This window comes from Hyperolius riggenbachi, chromosome 5 (assembly GCF_040937935.1).
Source record: "Hyperolius riggenbachi isolate aHypRig1 chromosome 5, aHypRig1.pri, whole genome shotgun sequence".
Lineage (NCBI taxonomy): Eukaryota > Metazoa > Chordata > Amphibia > Anura > Hyperoliidae > Hyperolius > Hyperolius riggenbachi.
Window position 1 is genome coordinate 224,804,609 of NC_090650.1, and position 22,349 is coordinate 224,826,957.

At 44.1% G+C, this 22,349-nt stretch overlaps 1 protein-coding gene across 3 annotated transcripts in view; it reads left to right on the forward strand.

The window, feature by feature from the left end:
- ELP2 (elongator acetyltransferase complex subunit 2) overlaps positions 1 to 22,349 on the forward strand; it is a 158,857-nt gene that overhangs the window by 22,215 nt on the left and 114,293 nt on the right. For 2 of the 3 annotated variants that reach the window (XM_068236709.1, XM_068236710.1), the window contains exons 4-6: positions 3,629 to 3,779; positions 9,796 to 9,873; positions 20,527 to 20,591. In XM_068236709.1, the coding sequence (XP_068092810.1) occupies positions 3,629 to 3,779; positions 9,796 to 9,873; positions 20,527 to 20,591 (294 nt within the window). The remainder of the gene's footprint in view (positions 1 to 3,628; positions 3,780 to 9,795; positions 9,874 to 20,526; positions 20,592 to 22,349) is intronic. The other variant, XM_068236711.1, reaches the window with a different exon arrangement.

Consider the following 22,349-nt stretch of genomic DNA (forward strand, 5'->3'; position numbering starts at 1 on the left):
GCTAAAGACTGCCCAGCAAGCTTATGGTGAACCAGAACTTGGATTTTTTTGGTCCTTTGTAGCCCCTTACACACTCCAATATATTCAGCAGTTACGCATCGTCGGAGACATCATATACTTACTCCAATTATCGCAAATTCCTTCTGTTTTAACCACCCTGGCGTTCTATTAAGATCGCCAGGGCAGCTGCATGAGGGTTTTTTTTAAATAAAAAAAAAACTATTTCATGCAGCCAACTGAAAGTTGGCTGCATGAAAGCCCACTAGATGGCGCTCCGGAGGCGTTCTTCTGATCGCCTCCGGCGCCCAGAATAAACAAGGAAGGCCGCAATGAGCGGCCTTCCTTGTTTTGCTTAGATCGTCGCCATAGCGACGAGCGGAGTGACGTCATGGACGTCAGCCGACGTCCTGACGTCTGCCGCCTCCGATCCAGCCCTTAGCGCTGGCCGGAACTATTTGTTCCGGCTGCGCAGGGCTCAGGCGGCTGGAGGGCCCTCTTTCACCGCTGCTCGCGGCGGATCGCCGCAGAGCGGCGGCGATCGGGCAGCACACGCGGCTGGCAAAGTGCCGGCTGCGTGTGCTGCTCTTTATTTGATCAAAATCGGCCCAGCAGGGCCTGAGCGGCACCCTCTGGCGGTAATGGACGAGCTGAGCTCGTCCATACCGCTAAGGTGGTTAAGAAAGCAAACTTCTGTTTTACCCATCTAACATTGGATAAAAAAATGAACTATTTTAAACTCCTTTTTTTTTTTTTTTCTACCTTAAATGAAACCAAAGACGGGAATACACACACACACACACACACACACACACACACACACACACACACACACACACACACACACACACACACACACACACACACACACACACACACACACACACACACACACACACACACACCCAACCTACCTACCTAGGGCTTCCTCCGCCCCATGCACACGGATCGCATGTATGCGCAAGAAGAAGTGCACTCTTTACGTCTCCCTCTGGCGGCCGCCAGAGAGCTGCGTAGAGGGCGCACTTCTCTTGCGCAGACTGACCGTGACTGGAGGAAGTTACAGGATCCGGTACCGGAGCTGCAGGAGAAAGGCGGTGTGGGAGCGATCTGTGCGCATGGGGCTGGAGGAAGCCCCAGGTATGTATAAAACTTTTTTCCTTCCGTCTCTGGTACACTTTAAATTGGGCTTCAGATACCTCTTAAATTGTAGAATGAAAAAGAGTTGTCTCTGACCCCCTCTTCATCTGGACCCACACTTCTATGTAAAGGTGCCCATTAATGGTTCAATTTTGCGGACGACTGATCGTTTCTGATCACTGCGGTGATTGATTGGCAATGATCAGTTTTGCCCATTAATGCCCAAATTACCGCTAACTATTTGTATCGATGGGATTGAGACAAAAACCAGATTGATTCCATTAATCTGATCTAATTTAGCTAACGGTAATTAGTCCGTTAATGTGCACGAAAGATCATTTCGGATTGATTACTGTGGCAATTATAAATGATCAACTGGCTACGAAATTGTACACTGCCGCCTTAAACTTTGTGGCAATGAACAAATGAGACATGCCTCCTCCCATAAGGCACGGTTTGTGCTGTTGAGACAATGTCTATCGTTCATAAAGTATTCCCGCATGTGGTAATGCTGAAAAAGGCTGACTTTACCGAGCATTTAGCAAAATGTCCATTCATAAAAGCTGTTACCGCATAAAAAGCTGACATTCCTGAGCAGAGCGATAAATTACCGCCTTGTGCGGTGATTATCTCAACACATCTCACTACATGTCAATTTATAAAGATTAGAGCAGGGGTATCAGGACGGAGAATACCGCTCCCTTGGAAGAGGCGATAAGCATGCGGATAACAGGTAAGTTAACCCTCTGGGCGATAATCCCGAGCTGAGCTCGGGGTAAGCCGCCGCAGAGGATTTCTCAGGCCCGATTTGCATAATTTTTTTTTTTTTTTTGCATGCAGCTAGCACTTTGCTATCTGCGTGTATATACCGATCGCCGCCGCTACCCGCCGTGCCGCCCCCCCCCCCAGACCCCGTGCGCAGCCTGGCCAGTCAGTGCCAGGCAGCGCTGAGGGGTGGATCAGGACTCCCTCTGACGTCACGACGCCGATGACGTCATCCCGATCGTCGCCATAGTGACGGGGGAAGCCAAACAGGAAATCCCGTCCTGTACGGTATTTCCTGTTTGCTTTGATCGCCGGAGGCGATTGGAGGTGGTGGGGGGATGCCGCTGCACATCGGCTATCATGTAGCTAGCGCTAGGTTAGCTACATGATTTTGAAAAATTGCTGCGCCGCCCCCTGGCAATATTATTGTATCGCCCAGGAGGTTAATGGAGACAGACCTCCTAGGCAGCAGCAGTGAGAACAGAAACAAAAAAGGCTTTCCAGAATACCCAGGCTGTGTTTTTTAACCTCTTGGGTGCATATTTTCATATGATTTTTACATCAGAAAGCCTGCATAATGTAATATGTCTTTAAGTTCTTCTAAGCTGTGGCAATTAAATAGATTGTTTAGAAAGACTAATAGACAGATGCAGCGTAGATTCAGGGCAAACGGAGACAATTTTTAAATTCACATTTAAAGGGAAGCTGGGGCTGCTTCTTTTATTGTAAGGCTGTCTCTGCACGGAGAAAATGTATCAACTCAGGCAGCTTCTCATGTTACTCCAGCCTAGCTCGGGAAATCACCGCAGTGCTATCGCAGCTGTAAACCTTTTTATGAATGAGCACACAGAAGTCTAAAATACCGAATGCGGTATTTTCCCGCCTGGATTTTTTTTTTTACCAAACACACTTTTACGAATGATAGCCAAAGTGGGGCACAGGGTCCCACCTCTAGTCACAGAAATGCACCTACGTGAACAAGATACAGTATTTTGATTATTTTACATTTTCAAGGTAAATTTCTGTACTATTCTGATGTAATTTTGGGGAATTCGTGTTTTTTTTTTTTTTTTTTTTTTTAATCCCCCTAAAAATCGAACCGCTTCTTCTTGGCGCACAGTGGCGGCCATGTAGTGCCTGAGGTGGGTGCCACTATAGCAGCAATGCTATAGTCTGCAGCATATGCACGAGTGGATGATTGCTGAACCCCGAATTACTTCTTTCTCCGAGTTGCTATGACTTGGAGGATGAATAGTATTTAATGGTGCTGGGGATTCCATCGGCAGCAGGGTGAGTCATTCATCAAGCTGACAAGCAACATACTGACACATACGCCTGAAAAATGTGCTCCATTTTGGAATGGTATTGAACCCCTGCAGTTATAAAGGACATCAGTACAACATATAGGGCCAGGTGGTGCACATTTTGTGGTGCAAGACAAGTGTATCTAGACATCATGTTGGGATGTACTCGCTCATACAAACTTGTCCTTTTTGTCACCTGTCATAGGTAAAATACAGTATATAAGCATCCTTTGTTACCCCTTGGCACATATACATTTTATTAGCAGTGCACCCTAATTGTCCAAAAATGATTTCCAAGCATTCACCTCAGTCCTTCCACTGTTGACTAATGAAAAGTACCTCTTGGGGCTGAGAGCATGTTGAGAACCTCGGTTCTGGACAGTAGTGAAGCCTTTTGTGTTTTGTTTTTGTTTCCTGCGCAGTGTGTAGACAAGGAGGTACTGGAAGGGCACACTGAAGCTGTATCTGCAGTCCATGCTGTCTACAGGCCCTCAGAATCTGAGGATGGTCTTCTTGTAGCTTCTGCTGCCTCTGATTGCAGTGTCCGATTATGGTTACGGAGCAAACAGAAATGTAAGTTTATTTCATCTTTATAATCAGACTCTTATCTTTTTTGTGTTTTTATTATTCTTATTTATCACTATAAATACTTTATGTGCAGATTCCAGGTTTATTATTTTTTACACCCTGGTGTACTGGCAATTAATGTTCTTGTAGCTCTTATGAGACCATATTTAATTTCATTGTTTATTAGAAACATTGTGTAACCCACAGCAGCCATTAATGTGGGACATTTAATAGCAATCCAAACACATAAACAGGTTAATTTCCCTACATCAATGTTTCTAAACATTATTATTGCATGTACTCCTTTATTAATTACCTCATTGGCATAGTACCCCCTACTGTGGGCCGTATTATCTCAAGTACCCCTTGATGCATGGATATTTCTTAGGAGTACTCCATAATTATTTATAAATGCTTCTCAAGCATTCCTTGATGCTGTTAATTAACGTTAACCTTAAAAGTTACTGTAATGGATAGAGTGACTATGACCGCATCCTTCCAATGCACACTCTGTTGGGAGATGGGCTTATCCACAGGTTAGCTTATCCTAGGTGATATACAGTGTCTTACATTAGATATTACGTGGTGTATGCTGTACTTTTAAACACTGTTTACCCTCCTCTACTTTCCCCAATGAACAACACTAAAGATTATGTAACAGATGGTCAATAGGATGCTAATAATTCCAATTTTAAGTGTACCTGAGTTGGATTGTGACCTCAAAAAACAGATACCTACAAATAGGGAAGCCTCTGGATCCTCCAAAGGCTTCCCGTGCCTTCCTTTCCCCACGGTTGCTGACCGTGGAGCCAGAGCCTCTTGTCCACACGTAGCTTAGTGCTACTGCACAGGCATGGCAGCACCTGCACAGATGCAGCACGGCTATGTTCTTGCACGAAGAGGAGTGCGGGCTCAAACTTCAAGAGGGTCTTGGGCAGCGGCGGTGGGCTGGAGGACGACACTGGAAGCATCTGGAATATCCAGATGTTTCCCTCTTTCTAGGTGAGTATATGTTTTTTTTATGTTAGAATATACCTCCGGTTTTCTTTAAATGTAAATTGAATGAAGTTTGGAACTGGCCAATTAAATACACGTACTATTGATTTTGATAGGTAAAAAGCTGCATATCATTTGCATCAAATTTGCATGCGATCCAGAATAAGCATCTCATTGATCATCTTTGTTACTGAATAATTTCAATTGTATTTCTTGCGTCTAATGACCCTTGTATAAATGTAACTTTGCCTTCTTAACCTTTTCCCGACCGCGTCATGCCAATGGGCGTGGCCGCGGCGGCAGCCCCAGGACCGCCTTAACGCCGATTGGCGTAAAGTCCTGGGGCTGTAATTTGCATGAGATCGCACGCTGCACGCGCATCTCATGCTCGGAGGGCGGAGCTCCGCCCCTTCTTCAGTCTCCGAGCGGCTATTGCCGCTCGGGAGACTGTTAGACAGCATGACCGCTGCACTGGGGACAGCCGTGTGACACAGCTGTCCCCCTGGGGGACAAGAGTGATCGGCTCTCATAGGCAGAAGCCTATGACAGCCGATCGCAGTAATTGGCTGGCTGTGGGGTGGGAGGGAGGGAGGGAAGGGGTTTAAGGAAACAGTGTTTTTTTTTTTAAAAAAAACACGAACAATAATATTTATAAAAAAATAAAAAAAAAAACATGGGGGGAGCCATCAGACCCCACCAACAGAGAGCTCTGTTGGTGGGGAGAAAAGGGGGGGGGGGGATCACTTGTGTGCAGTGTTGTGCGGCCCTGCAGCTTGGCCTTAAAGCTGCAGTGGCCAATTTCACTAAAAATGGCCTGGTCACTAGGGGGGTTTAGCCCTGCAGTCCTCAAGAGGTTAAAACAGAAGGTATTAGTGACAATTCAGTTTTAAGTGAGCAACTGTGGTTTCCCATGATGCATCACTCCTGAATATGCAAATCATCTCTGTATGCCCCTGAAAGCAAGGGTGCACATCCTGAACCGCTGATGTATACAGCATGTAGCCAATGCATTTTACAGAGCCACATCAATCCAACATACTGCCTGTTTTGGATTTCTTGGTCCTCATCATGGTATGGATTGATGGGGCTTGGACAAGTACTAAGGAATATGCAGACAGCTTATGGTGATCCAGAACAACCTAGAAGTAATAAAAGGTTATAATAGACTAAAATGCAAAGCTAAATGTATTTTTGCCTTCTTAAAACAGAAAGTATTTGCAATAATTCAGCTGTAAGCGAGCAACTGTGGAGGCTGCTATTTTCCAACAAAATGTGAATCACAAAAATTGTATGGCCTATTTAAACTAGAACTGTATGGACAGAAGGTGGAAGCCACCATTACGAAATGTGCTTTATGCTTTCCAACCATGAGTTTGTTTTCTTGATCCTGGCATAGCACAAGCACAGAATCAGTGATTCAATGGCATGGCACAAGCACAGAATCAGTGTAAACTGTACTTGCATCTTGAGTGCTTTGTCTATATTGTGACTTGCTAAGTATTGAAGCCAAGATCAAGATGACAGCCATGGAGTTTGCATGCTTAAAAGCAAATATAGTATTGAAGGCCTACAAATATGCATACATACAAGTCTACTGTCAGAATCAGAATCAGAATCAGAATCAACTTTATTCGCCAAGTGCGACAGGAGCCGCACCTGGAATTTTTTGTGGACACAACGGCAATTGGCTTAACAACAACTTGGTGAAAAGAAGATAAACAGATGATATCTACATACACACTACAACAGTTTGACGATCAATAGCAGCAGTTGGCAAACAGCACATGGTACAGATCTTAGCTACAGAGACACCCTGACGTCAATTTAACAGGCAGCAGCAGTTCATAGATCAGATGGGCAGGACTATCTTATGTACAACATACAACATACATTTGTACGGTGGCATGTGGTGCAGCGTGGCCAGCTGGAGATAGTTCCTTCCGTGCTCGTATTCCGCACGGGGGTGGCAGAGGGAGATTAGGGGATGTCGGTTGGGAGAGTGCATGAATTAAGTAGGGCAACCGCTTGGGGAAAGAAGGTGTTTTTATGCCTCGTGGTTTTAGTGAGGATGGACCTATAACGGCGACCTAGAGGAAGGGGGTCGAAGAAGCAACTGCCCGGGTGGGAGGGGTCTTGAGTGATCTTGTTTGCCCTGGACCTCATTCTTGATGATTGAAGGATGTCCAGGGGTGGCAGGGGTGACCCGATGATCCTCTCAGCAGCACTGATTACCCTTTGGAGTTTGTGCTTGTCCCTTGCATTAGCCCCGGAGTACCAGACAATGATGGAGGAGCAAAGGACAGACTCGATGGTGGCAGAGTAGAAGCTGATCATTAGCTCCTGTGACATCCCGAACTTCTTCAGCTGCCTGAGAAAGAACAGTCTCTGCTGGGCTTTCCTTTGAATTACGGAGGTGTTTACATCCCACTTCAGATTGTCCGTGATGGTGGTACCAAGGAACCGAGCGCTGTGTACTCTCGAGACCTCGGTACCATCAATGGAGACCGGATTGGGAGCCGGAGCGTTTCTTCTGAAGTCTACAATTAGTTCCACAGTTTTTGCTGTATTTAATACGAGTTTGTTTTCCTTACACCACCCGAGGATTCGCTCAATCTCCTTGCGATAATCGTGCTCACCGTTTTCATCTATGAGGCCTATTATGGTGGTGTCATCCGCAAACTTGATGACCTTGACAGAGTCAGCGGATGAGGTACAGCTGTTTGTGTACAGTGAAAAGAGAATCGGGGACAGCACACATCCTTGCGGGGCACCGGTGTTGGTGATTCTGGCACTGGAAGAGCAGCCGCCGATCCTGACTAACTGTGACCTGTTCGTAAGGAAATCCTTGATCCAGGCGCACAGATTAGGGTCAACGCCAAGTCGTGCTAGGTTGTCATACAGGATGGTCGGACAGATGGTGTTAAAAGCAGAGCTGAAATCCAGAAGCAGGATCCTGGCGTAGGAGTTGGGTTTATCCAGATGTTTCATGACGTGTGCTAGACTGATGTTGATGGCGTCCTCCACGGACCGGTTTGGCCTGTATGCAAATTGCAGGGGATCTGTTTTGGTGGCGGTGTACCCCTTCAGATAGGGGAGGACCAGTCTTTCAAAGGTTTTCATGATGATCGGAGTTAAGGCAACCGGTCTGTAATTGTTTAGATCCGTAACACCTGGCTTCTTGGGGACCGGAATGATATTCGCTTTCTTGAAGCAGGAAGGGACCTCGCTCACTGTCAGGGATCTGCTGAAGATAGAGGTTAGGATCGGGGCCAGCTGGCTTGCACAGATTTTCAGGCAGGTTGGGGATATGCCGTCCGGGCCTGGAGCCTTCCTGGTGTTGAGCTTCTGTAGGTACATTAGTACGTCAGCCTCCTGGACAATTACCGGTGCTTGGAGGTCAGTGGCAGCTTGGGGGGGTGTGTCAGGAGGCTCCTCGGGAGGGGATGAGATTGCTAGGTCCTCGGAGTGGGTGGGTAGGTGCTCGAACCTGCAGTAGAATTTGTTGAGCTCCTCGGCTAGCGCAGTGCTAGGAAGTGTGTGTTGGGGAGGGGGCTTGAAGTTTGTTGCTGCCCTGAGGCCTTTCCAAACTTCCCGTGTGTTGTTGGACTGAAGGTCCTGTCTTAGTTTGTTTGAGTAGTCCCGCTTGGCCACCTTCAGTTCTCGGTTCAAGGAGTTCCTGGCTTCCCTAAACTCCTCTGGGGTGCCGGTTTTGTGTGCTTCCTCTTTGATTTTCCGTAGGTGGCGTAACCTGCCATTGAACCAAGGTTTATTGTTTGGGAAGACTTTGATGTTTGTTGTTGGGATGCATGCCTCCTCGCAGAAGCGGATATAGGAGGTGACATTCTCCGTCCATTCATCTAGGCAGGGAGCCTCCAGGACCGACCAGTCCGTGCTGTCGAAGCAGGCTTGTAGTTGACCCTTGGCTTCCTCAGTCCACTTTTTAACAGTCCTGACCGTCGGCTTGGTAGTTTGAAGAAGCCTTCTGTAGGTGGGGATCAGGTGGATTAGGCAGTGGTCGGAGTTGCCTAGGGCAGCCCGGCGAGTAGCCTTGTACGCATCTTTAAGGACCGTGTAGCAGTGGTCCAAGGTGTTTTGGTTCCTGGTGGGGCAGGTGATGTGTTGCTTGTACCGAGGCAGCTCCTGGCGAAGGTTTGCTCTGTTAAAGTCTCCTAGGATGATGAAGAGGGAGTCCGGGAGGGAGGTCTCCCAAGCTGATATGGTGTCGCTGAGTGTACGCAGGGCGATCTTGGTGTCCGCATCCGGGGGGATGTAGACGCCTGCCAGGACATAGGAGGTGAACTCTCTTGGTGAATACTGGGGCCTGCAGTTGATAAGAAGGATCTCTGCATCTGGAGAGCAGCTTCTGTGCAGGATGGTTGTGTTTGAGCACCAAGCGCCGTTGATGTAAAAGCAGATTCCGCCACCCTTACTTTTCCCTGAGAGAGCGGGGACACGGTCTGCTCGGAAGAGATTGAAGCCCGGTAGGTCGAGGCAGTTGTCTGGGATCATGTTGCTTAGCCAGGTCTCTGTGAAGCAGAGAACCGGGGAGTTGCCTTCGATCGAGGGTTTGCTTCCAAGTAATAGGAGCAGTTCGTCCAGCTTCTGTAAGCGGAGCATTTGTGTGATTCCTGGAGTTCTATTTTATATGCTGAGTCTCTTTAATGTGTGACAGTGAAATTGAAGGGATGAGCTTAGGAAGTTGTTAAAAGCTTGGATATAGTAACCATTGTGCATGTAGATGCTCCTATCTCCCTTAGAAGATGCTCATTCCAGTCTCTGTGCTGCCCTTTACATTGCAGTGGATCGTTCTGTGATTAAAGCCGAATCATTTTCTTACCATCTATTTGCAGTTCTGTAGTGAAGAATCAGAAAAGGTCAAACGTTTAGCATAGCTTCAGCGCTGGAGGCCTAATCATTAAATGCCATCCTGTTAACACCATTTCTGGGCTTTGACAGTAATGCTTACATGGATTCTTTTAATCCGATGAAAAATCCTTATGTTTTATTGTTCTTTGCTCTTTTTAAGCTGAATGTCTTCAGACGTTGTCATTTGGAAATGGTTTTGTGCTGGGTGTCTGCTTATCATTTCTGCCTGGTACCAAGGGTAAGTGTTTGGCATATTGTAGTATTATTGAAACACCAAGTCAGAGAGTGAGTCAGTCACATTAAAGAGAACCCAAAGCTTAATTTGTAAATCTTAATAGGATGCAGAGGCATGTTCTGTGCACAATGACATACGTGTCCTTCTTCTATTCTTCTATCCTTCTTCTATTGCTGCTGCTAGTCCCCCCCCTCCGTCCCCCCCCCCCCGAAAATAGTGCCAGGCTAGCGACAATTTTTCCCTGAAGCTTGTCAATCATCGTCCTCTGCATTGCCTCCTCCATTACAGGCTCCAGGTGCCCCCCCCCCCCCGCAGTTCGACTATGCTAGCTTCCTCCAATTGGAAGCTAAGCCTTGACCCAGGTAACATTCCTGGGTCGCGGCTTAGCTTCCTAATTGGAGGAAGCTAGCGGGGGCGTGGGGAGCCTGTAATGGAGGAGGCAATGCGGAGGATGATGATTGACAAGCTGCAGGTATACGGAAGGCTAGCGACAAGCAGATTGCCGCTAGCCTGGCACTATTTTCAGAGGGGACAGCAGAGCCATGGGAGGACTAGCAGTGGCCAAAGAAGGACACAGAGGCATGTCATTGTGCACAGAACATGCCTCTATGTCCTATTAAGATTTAATTCTGCCTCGGGTTCTCTTTAATGCATTAATTTAAATATAATATTTTGAGTGGTTTCCAATATTTTATTGTTATTTAAAGAGAACCAGAGATGAAGCAACCTCATGTATTTTACCTTATAAATCAGTGGGAACATGACAGTAAACACCTAATCTGCCCTTTGTTTCATTGTTCTCTGTTTAATTTGCCTGTTATCACCTCTAAGATAAGAATCCCGACTAAGCAGTCGGTCTGGCTTTGCTACAGAATGATTATAGCTGAGACTGTGTTCTTTGCTGTCTTCAAGTCCAAGCCTGCCCCCTGCTGGCTTTGCTCAGGAATCATTATAGCTGAGTCATTATAGCAAAGCCAGACTCAATGCTCAGTCCGGGATTCTTATCTCAGCTAGATAACAGACACTTTTAGCAGTGAGGATGGAACAGAGAGCAGGATAAATGTTTTCTCTAATGTTCTTACTGATTTCTATGGTAAAATACATGAGGATGCTTCGTCTCTGGTTCACTTTAACATTAAGGGACCGTCACCACTGTAGGCAAAAATGATTTCAGACATATCTCAGAGGGACGATGGAAATGCAAACAGGTGCTACTAGTTTTGCCATTGATAATGGCACATAATACATTTTCAGAAACAAGAGTTTACTTTTTATTTTTGAATTGTTAGTTTATACAGTATCAAAAGCAGAACACTCCATACAGGACTCAACCCTCCAGGGATGTAATATCCAATATTGTATTTATTTCATTGTTGCGGATATAAAAAGTATACAAAGATAGCACAACGTTTCGAAACGTCGTGCTATCTTTGTATACTTTTTATATCCGCAACAATAATATATTGTTAATAAATAATAAATACAATATTGGATATTACATCCCTGGAGGGTTGAGTCCTGTATGGAGTGTTCTGCTTTTGAGACTGTATACATTGAGAGGTGTGATGGACCCCTCATCCTAGTAGGACTCCCCGAGGAATTTGTATCACATATCCTGAGGCTGGTGGACCATTGTTTTTCTAGTTAGTTTATACAGTAGCAATAAAAAGCATGTGAACACTTTTGAATTATATGGATTTCTGTACAAATTGGTCGTAAAATGTGATCTGATTTTCTTTTAAGTCCCAACAATACATAATCCCAATTTGCTTAAACCAATACCACACAAAGAATTAAATGTTTCCATGTTTTATTGAGCACACCATGTAAACATTCACAGTGCAGTTGGAAAAGGTATGTGAACCCTTGTATTTAAAAACTGTTTAAACCTCCTTTGGCAGTAACAACTTAAACCAAACGTTTCCTGTAGCTGCAGATCAGACGTGCACAATGGTCAGAAGTAATTTTGACCATCCCTCTTTACAGAACTGTTTCAATTCAGCAATATTCTTGGGATGTCTGGTGTAAATCGCATGCCACAGCATCTCAATCGGGTTGAGGTCAGGACTCTGACTGGACCACTCCAGAAGACCTATTTTCTTTTGTTTAAGCCATTCTGTTGTTGATTTACTTCTATGATTTGGGTTGTTGCCCTGTTGCAAGATCCATCTTCTGCTGAGTTTCAGCTGGTGGACAGATGGCCTTAAAGGGACACTTAAGTCTGTGGGAAAAAAAGAGTTTTACTCACCTGGGGCTTCCAGCAGCCCCCTGCAGCTGTATTGTGCCCACGCAGACTCCATCAGATGCTCCTGGCCCCGCCGGCAGCCACTTCTGGTTTCGGCGACAGGAGCCGACAGGCAGGGAATGTGAGTGATTCTTAGCGTTCCCAGCAACAACGGCGCCCTCTATGCTGCTATATGATATATACTCTATGCTATAGCAGCATAGAGGGCGCTATTGTGGCTGGGAACGCGAAGAATCACTCGCGTTCCCTGCCTGATAACTCCTGTCGCCGAAACCGGAAGTGGCTGCCGGCGGGGCCAGGAGCATCTGATGGAGTCTGCGTGGGCACAATACAGCTGCAGGGGGCTGCTGGAAGCACCAGTTGAGTAAAATAAAAAAAAAAAAATTTTATCCCACAGACTTAAGTGTCCCTTTTTTAAGTTCTCCTGCAAAATGTCTTGATAAACTTTGGAATTATTTTTTTCTTAGATGATAGCAGTCTGTCCAGGCCCTAACACAGCAAAGCAGCCCCAAACTATGATGCCCCCACAACCATACTTCACAGTTGGGATGAGGTTTTGATGTTGGTGTGCTGTGCCTCATTTTCTCCACACCTAGTGCTGTGCGTTTCTTCCAAACCACTCAACTTTTCATCTGTCCAAAGAATATTTTGCCAGTACTGCTGTGCAACATCCAGGTGCTCTTTTGCAAACTTTAAACGTGCAGCAATGTTTTTTTTGGGACAGCAGTGGCTTCCTCTGTGGTATCCTCCCATGAACTCCATTCTTGTTTAGTGTTTTACGTATCATAGATTCGCTAACTTTTGTAAGTCTTTACCTGACACTCTAGGATTCTTCTTCACCACATTGAGCATTCTGCTCTGTGCTCTTGCAGTCATCTTTACAGGCCGGCCACTCCTAGGGAGAGTAGCAGCAGTGCTGAACTTTCTCCAGTTAGAGACAATTTGTCTTACCATGGTCTGGTGAACTGCAAGGCTTTTGGGGATACTTTTATAACCCTTTCCAGCTTTATGCAAGTCAACAATTCTTAATCATAGGTATTCTGAGAGCTCTTTTGTGAGCAAAGCAAACCAAAAAATGGTGTGGGTGTGTATTTTAAAGGGCAGGGCCGCTGTAACCAACACCTCCAATCTCATCTCATTGCTTGTACTCCAGCTAACACCTCACTTAGGGGTTCACATACCTTTTCCAACTGCACTGTTAATGTTTACATGGTGTGTTCAATAAAAACATGGACACATCATTATTTGTGTGGTATTTGCTTAAGGGGAACCAGAGATGAACGATTCACACAAAATAAACATACCAGTCGATAGCTTGTAAAGAATAAATGCTCTTCCTGATAATTTCGCCACTCTGGTGTGCCTTTTTGAGTGGGTTTTTTTTATCCATTATAGCTCCAGGAAAAATCCAATATGGCCGCCGGCTCCTATACCTTCTGCTTCCAGGTTATGAGCGGTTCTGGATGTGCTGTCTAGACTCTATGAAACTATAGTCAAGCAGGGATGCTGCTGCAGGCTTTCATCTGTGTGCTTTCAACTTTATTATTCTGGCATGCTGTGTGGCTGCCTGTAGGAAATATCTCTCATAGAAATGAAACTGCATACAGTAGATAATGATGACTGGCTGCACAGTGCACACAGATCACACAGCCACACTTGTTTGTTTCAGAGCTTCTTTCTGCAGGAGCAGCCCCCTCCCATGTCATCAGCTCTGAGTATGCAAAGCAGGAAAGTTGAGCCAGGAGGTGGCAGGCTTGGGCTTGAAAAGACTCCACAGACGATTGACTCCGCTATAATGATTCCAGGTCAAACCTAGACTGAATGCTCAGTCTGGGATTCTTATCACAGCTGATAACAGACAGATTAAGCAGAGTAGACGGAAACTAAAAGCAGGGTAGGTGTTTACTGTCATGTTCCCACTGGTAAATGTAATAAAATACATGAGGGTGCTTTGTCTCTGGTTTTCTTTAAGCATGCTGTGATTGTCTATTGTTGTGACTCAAAGAGGAACTCCAGCCTAAACAAACATACTGTTATTAAGTTACATTAGTTATGTTAATTTAAATAGATAGGTAATATAATCTCTTACCCACCTTGGTTTAAAAGAATAGGCAAATGTTTGATTTCATGAGGGCAGCCATCTTTTTGGTTGAAAGGAGGTGACATGGAGTGTGAGACACAGTTCCAACTGTCCTGTGTGCTGATCACCCCTCCCAGTTGCTAGGCAATGTGAATAACAGGATATCCCATCATGCTTTGCACAGCATCAGGGAAAAACCACCCGGGCAGGTCTCTTTGATGGGTGGAGCTTAGCTAAAAAAGTTCTGATGCCGTGAAACTGTTAAAGAAACACCAAGCCTTTTCAGTTCTGCTGAGTAGATTTTTAGTCCGGAGGTTCACTTTAAGGTGGCCATACACTGGTCAATTTGCCATCAGATTCGACCAACAGATCACTCTCTGATCGAATCTGATCAGAGAGGGATCGTATGGCTGCCTTTACTGCAAACAGATGGTGAATCGATTTCAGCCTGAAACAGATTACAATCTGTGGTGGTGCTCCCGCTCCAACCCCCCCCCCCCCTCTCACACACACACACACACACATACGTAGCGTGGAACGGAGGGGTTGGCCCTAGAGCTGCGCAGCCGCACTCGCGGCTATGCGGACTGCGCAGCCGCGGGCAAAGGATGCGGCCATCTTGGGAGAGGCAAGAGAGCCTGACCCGGGCCGTGGGGTCGGCAGCCGGCCCGGGGGGCTAATAAGCGGGGGGGACCCGGCGGATCGGCACGGAGGGCGCGGACGGCGTCCTCCGTGCCTTAACAGATGAGGCAAGTGATTAACTTTTTTTCGGCGTTTCGCCTCGTAAGTCCTTTAAAGAGACACTGAAGCGGGAAAAAAATTATGATATTATGATTTGTATGTGTAGTACAGCTAAGAAATAAAACATTAAGATCAGATCAGTCTAATTGTTTCCAGTACAGGAAGAGTTAAGAAACTCCAGTTGTTATCTCTATGCAAAAAAGCCATTAAACTCTACGACTTTCAAAGTCGTGGAGAGGGCTGTTTTCTGACTTTTATTATCTCAACTGTTATTGAACTATTTACTTTTTCTCTGCCAGAGGAGAGGTCATTAGTTCACAGACTGCTTTGAAAGAATCATTTTAAATGCTGAATGTTGTGTAATCTGCACATATTATAGAATGATGCAATGTTAGAAAAAACACAATATACCTGAAAATAAAAATATGAGTATTTTCTTTGCTGCTAATCTTCTAGTAATTATTCATAGTACACAACCAATTCATTATATCGTATATTTTTTTTCGCTTCAGTGTCTCTTTAAAGGACAACTTTAGGGTCAGCAGGATAGCCAGGCAACTGGTGTTATGTAAATGGAAATAAATATGGCAGCCACCATATCCCTCTTGCTTTAGTTGTCCTTTTAATTACTGGTCTTATGTTATTTGGACATAATTAAAACCAGGGCTGTGGAGTCGGTACAAAAATCTTCCGACTCCAACTCCGACTTAGACTCCTCAGTTTCTGAAACCACGACTCCGACTCAAACTCCGACACCAGGTACCCAAAATGGCTCAGACTCCGACTCCTCAACTCCGACTCCTTAGTCTAATACTTAACAGGGTTATGGATTTTGTACAAAAATCATCCGACTCCCGACTCTGACTCCTCAGTTTATGAAATCAACGACTCCGACTCCACAGCCCTGATTAAAACTATTGCAATTGAATTGGGTAACATTTATTCCACCAGTACTCCAAACTGATGTGTGCATTAGTAGGTTACATCGCCAGTTTCTGATAATGTAGATCCTGGCACTCTGATAATGTATATCCACTGGCAAAATGTCTTTCTACTATTTTATTTTGATCACATGGGTAATTCTGGGTAATGGGGGCTCAGTTTTGCGCCCATGTTGAGGGCTCTTTGAGCAAAATAATGCACTTCTGCATTTTACTGGGATGTTAGGTACAATCTACCTTTTCCAGTTAAAAATTGATAGGGAAATATTGATCATTTTACCACCTTTCATTACTTGTGTATCCATTAATATGGCACCACCTCTAACTTTCAACCACTTGATGCAATATAAAGATTTGCAGTGAACTATCATCTGCTGCACTTCAAACTCCAATTTAATAATTAAATCCTACATCAATGCAAAGTGCCTAGTTTTTTAATTGATTTTCTTTGGATTATTGCATTTGATATTTTATTGACTCTAATCTACAAAGAATGCCACATTTTGTACACTTGCCTTAGGCCTCTTTTCCACAGACAGTTGAACTGTGTGCTCAGCGAGCAAGTTGTCAGGCAGCAGCGAGCAGTTGTGAGAGTTTGATAGGTATTTCACTGCCTATCAACTGTCTGTGGAAAAGTGAGATCCATGGGATGCTTAAAGGAGTTATCAGGCATTATTAGTCAAAATAAGTGCTACTTACCCAGGGCTTTGTCCAGCCCCAAGCTCCCAGCATGTACAAGCCGACCTCCAGGTCGGCCTGACGTCATCACCACGGACCGGGAGGGGGAGGAGGCGAATGGCTGCGGGCAGAGCTGCGGCGAGGGACATGCTGGGAGCTTGGGGCTGGACGAAGCCCCAGGTAAGCAGCACTTATTTTGACTAATAATGCCTGATAACTCCTTTAAAGCCTTATGTCTAATGATGGTTAATGAAATGTAAATAATTTTGACTACATTTAAGTAGTGATGGTTAAGTAAAGTTGTGTTCAAAATTATTCAACCCCCTCTGAAATTAAATGTTTTTGCCAGTTTGACATTGATTTTGATCATTTCGGTCATCTTGTTTACAATTAAATCAAAGAGGCACTTGTAAGTCAGACAAATATAACATAACATTTTATAATGAAATGACCACAAATGTCTTTTCTGTGCTCACATCATCAGTTTTATTCACCCCCCAAGTGACGTTCATTCTTAGTACTTAGTACAACATCCTTTTACAGTTATAACCACTTTTAAACGGAAAGCATAGCTTGACTAAATTGTCTTGCAGCGATCTACGGGTATCTTAGCCCATTCTTCATGGGCAAAAGCCTCCAGTTCAGTCACATTCTTAGGCTTGCGCGCTGCAACTGCTTTCGACAGGTCCCACCAGAGGTTCTGAATCGGATTTAAGTCTGGTGACTGCGATGGTCACTCCAAAATGTTCCAGTCTTTAATCTGCAACCATGCTCTAGTGTACTTGGAGGTATGCTTGGGATCATTGTCCTGTTGAAAGGTCCAACGTCTCCCAAGCCTCAGGTTTGTGACGAACTGCATCACATTTTCATCCAATATCTCCTGGTACTGAAGAGAATTAATGGTACCTTGCACACGCTGAAGCTTCCCTGTACCTGCAGAAGCAAAACAGCCCCAAAGCATGATTGACCCCCTGCCATGCTTCACAGTAGGCAAGGTGTTCTTTTCTTCATAGGCCTTGTTCTTCTTCCTCCAAACATAGCGTTGATCCATGGGCCCAAACAGTTCTATTTTTGTTTCATCAGTCCACAGTACACTACCACAAAAGTTTTGGGATAGTGTTCTGTGGACTGATGAAACAAAATGAGCTGGAGAAGGCTGGATAAGGCTGAGGCAGCGATTCATGCGTATGGGGCTTGACGAAGCCCCAGGGATGTATAAAACTATTATTAAATCTTGTATCTAGTACCCTTTAACAACCCAGATATGTAATAAATGGCTGCAAGAGAGTAACTCTTATGTGGTTATTAACATAACAATGATTATTACCCATACAACCAAATATGATTTTCTTACAATTGGGGAGTTATTTTCCCAAACTTAACCACTTTACCCCCGCCCGTACGAATTTCTCTGTCCCTTTTTCCATCCTTTAACCCCCAGGGACGGAGAAATCCGTACTTTCCGCGCTCCCGCCGCTGCCCGTGCTCCCGCTCGTAAACACGCCGCCCGCCGCTAGTTAACACGCCGCCGCCTGCTCGCCCGGAGATCAATGAACGGGAAAATCCATTCCCGTTCGTTGATCTAAGCCTCGCAATGATCCGCTGCTCTCCGATGGGCAGCGCGATCATTGTGAAAAAAAAACACACTCACAGCCTCCTAGTACTTCCTGCGAGCGTCCGGAAGGACGCTCGCAGGTCGCAATAAACGAAAAGTTACTGTTGCCATCTTGTGGCCAAATAGTAAAACTACACCCTAAGCATTTTTTACATAGAAATAAATTAGTTTTACACAAAAAATCAACTCGTTACCTCCCACACTCCCTTTTTTTTTTTTGTAATTAAAAACAAAATTAAAAAATTTACAATAAAAAAAAAATACATAAATAGTTGCCTTAGAGATTGAACTTTTTAAATATTTATGTCAAGAGGGTATAACACTGTTACTTTATAAACTATGGGCTTGTAATTAGGGATCAGCGCAAAACTGAAAAAAATGCACCTTTATTTCCAAATTAAATATTGGCGCCAAACATTGTGATGGGGACATAATTTAAACGGTTTTATAACCGGGACAAAAGGGCAAATACATTTCATGGGTTTTAATTACAGTAGCTTGCATTATTTAAAAACTATAATGGCCGAAAACTGAAAAATAATTAATTTTTTCCCCACATTTTTCCTATTTTCCCATTAAAACACATTTAGAATAAAATAATTCTTGGCATAATGTCCCACCTAAAGAAAGCCTAATTGGTGGCGGAGATATAGTTCATTTCATTGTGATAAGTAATGATAAAGTTATAGACGAATTAATGGAAGGAGCGCTGAAAGGTGAAAATTGCTCTGGTGCTCAGGGGGTAAAACCCCTCAGTGGTGAAGTGGTTAAACAATTCTCAATGCACCTACCTTACTGCCTTACCTGGCCATTTGTGCTGGTGCTTGAACTCATCTTAAAAATCCAAAATTCACCAGAAAGCAAGACTGAGGCCGGTTTCACACTGCGTATTGGCAAAAAAACAGGCCTTCGGGTATTACCACGTTAATACACGGTAATCCTCATCTGGCAGCAGGCCATACAGGAAGTGATGCTCTCTAGTGCTCACTTCCCATGGCCAAATTGATGACGTGCGCAAAAGTGTATTGTTAAAATATGCTTCCGCGCATGCGTGACGTAGGAAATTTGCAGTGTTCATTTTGAAAAACATGTATCGCCATAGACTTGCATGACTTCCGCTCTGCCACACGTCGCTGCAGGTTGCTGCACGGTAAAGTAGAAATGCGTTTGCATTAGAGTAGGGATCTGCATTGTGTGTAGTTTGAATAGACTTTCATTGTCTTAGCGTTAGGCTGTGGTACAGTGCTGCGCCACGCCAGTGTGAAGGAGCCCTAAAACAAAATTGTATGAGTTGAGCCAGCCCAAGCTCGGTCAGGACATGGGGTTGGTAAAATTGTACATGGCTTTGTGTGACAAAGATTTGGCATACCTTCTAGTTCGTTATGTTTGGAAGCATGCCTTTACTACAGCAGCTAGGCTTCTTTCATAAAGGTGTGAAAGTCTGTATTTGTCTTTGGAAGATACTTACATGGGGACCAAAGCTGCAAAAGTATAGTGAAAAGTGTAATTCATAAGAGTCAGTTTTATAAGAGCCTATATTAATTTTTTAGGGACCATATTGTGCATTGGTATAGCAACCATGTACCAGTGCTTGACAAAAGCTCAAAGCACACCTGAAGTGAGAGGGATATGGAAGCAGACATGTAGGTATTTCCTTTTAAGTAATGCAAATGCCTGGCTGTCCTGCTGATCCTCTGCCTCTAATACTTTTAGCCAGAACCCTGAACAAGCATATGCAGATCGGATGACCGTAGTTTGACTAGATTAGCTGCATGCTTATTTCAGGCGAGTGATTCAGACTTTAATGCAGCCAAAGAGATCAGCAGGATTGCCAGGCAACTGGTATTGTTTAAAAAGAATTAAATAAGGCAGCCTCCATATCTCTCAGATTCAGGTATCCTTTAACTGTACAGCATTTATAGTTTCAAATTGTTCTTAAGATTGCACAGGGGCATTCAATGGAAAGCTGCGCTCCATGTAGGCCTTTCTTTCCATGGGTAGAGTCCTCTAACAGATTGCACACACTGTAGCCAAGCTGGCTGATTGAAAAGCAGAATTTGTTGTGCTCTAGTTAGCCAGTCTCACAGCAAAGTGGAATAGTATTCTCTACACTATTTATAGCTCATTTCTGTTTTTATACCGTCTAAATTAAATGTCTCTTTACGATCTTGGGTGTTTTTTATCAGATGCAGTTTACCAAATTTACTATACATTTAGTTTGTCCTTTAGAATGCCAATTCAGTGTAATTTTTTTTTGTCTGCGCAAGTTGTTTAATTTACCACTTTAAAATCACTTAAGCTGTGTTTGTGTTGATTTTTAATACAAACATCTCCCCACTCTTTTCTTTTTGTATAGTGCCCATTTTAGCCTGTGGAGCAGACGACAGCCGGGTTCATTTGTATGTTAAACAAGATGGGCAGGTAATTATTGCTCTCACAGTTGGTAATAGGCTACTTGTAAAAATGAACAGTGTGCAGTGCAAAATCATCTGACCTAATGGCAGCCTAGTCGGAAATTGTGTATATTTGGACTGTCTTTGTTCTTTGCATGCTGCAAGTGGTAAATGTGCTATGCTGATATGCAATGAATTTTACTAATGTGTTTTTAAATGAATTTTTATCTAAAACTACAAAGAACAGTGTTGTGAAAGGGTTTGCCATAACATGGCTGGCTTCCCTTTTTTATTGCATAGCTAATGTAAAATCATTTATAACCTGTAAAGACATTGTAATGTAGATATATAAGCGTTCATCATCACTTCTTAATTATTTCAACACTTACTCCCCGAGGACGATTTGATGAAGTATTTAAATTAGCCACGCTATATCTGTTTATTTTCAATGGTCTTTTTCCCTCACTTGAGATTTGCTTTAAAATATCACTTAAATGTTCTTTTTAGATATGCTGTTTGTATCCCTGAAAATCTAGTGTCTTGGACTAATTTTAAAGGACAACTGTCAAATAATAGTTTTTTCTCAGGATGTTTTTAATAAATAGGAGGGACGTTGTACTAAAAGTGTAGTACTAAAAAATGTGTAGTACTAATGGGAAACAGAACATTGGTAACACTAATAATTACGCCACTCTGTTCTATCAATCAGTTAGAAATATTGGCTTTGAGTCAATATAAATGGTCTGTGTCTTGTCTAGTTGGTTCTCTGTTTGTCTTTGGTGATATATACATGTTGTTGATATCTTACTCACCCACATTCAGAGGAGTTTTCCTGTTATGTACATTAATTATACATTTATGGTGGGGAAACTAGGGCTGCTTTTTGGCCTAGAAACTGCCTTGCCCATAGAGTTTGGCCTGGGACCCACTAGCAGCACTTTTCTAAATGCTTGTGATTTGAAAAGCTCTTGCTAATATAAACCTGTGTGATCCCACTTGAGCAATGTGATTATTTAAAGAGACTCTGAAGCCACTATAAAAATCAGTTTTTACCTTTTTATTTCTTTTAAGGATCATTGCCAGACATAAACCGCCGCATCCCCTCGGCAAAACGAAGGTTCTATCACCCCCAAATTCCTCGGGGCAATGTTGGGGGAGTTCTTCCTGATTGAGGCAGAGCTTTCCGCTGTAGCTCGTCGCATCAATCCACGCTGATTGCCGCCTCTCCCCGCCCCTCTTTCTTCTTTCACTGAGAGGGGTGGGGGAAAGGTGGAGATCCGCTGTGGATTGACGCGAATGGAGGCAGAGCTTCAGTGTTAAGCTCTGCCTACCTGGCCAGCAAAATCCACGACCCGGAATGTCGTGGATTTTGCAAAGGGGATTTTGGGGTATACACCCCTCGTTTTGCCACGGGGGATGCAGCGGTTTATGTCTGGCAATGATATAGTGGCTTTATAGTGGCTTCAGAGTCTCTTTAAAGCCTGGAATCTGTACTCGTACCTAGTGTAATAAAAACATTTGCTTCTTCTCACACCCTCTGCACTGTGTTTTATAAAAATCATGTGTGCCTCTTATATTTTTTTTCACACACAACAGAGAAAGGAAGAGTAGGCACTTTTTAATTGTGATGCAGAAATACTGGCCACAGTGAGTTGATTTCTTAGCAGGGAAGGTGTTAAGGTGGGTACACACATCAGATAAAAGTATTTGGAAAATGAAAGATCAAAGACCAATTGTACCCCCTTTCATGTAGTGTGAGAGCATGCTCTACACAGTCTATCCTATT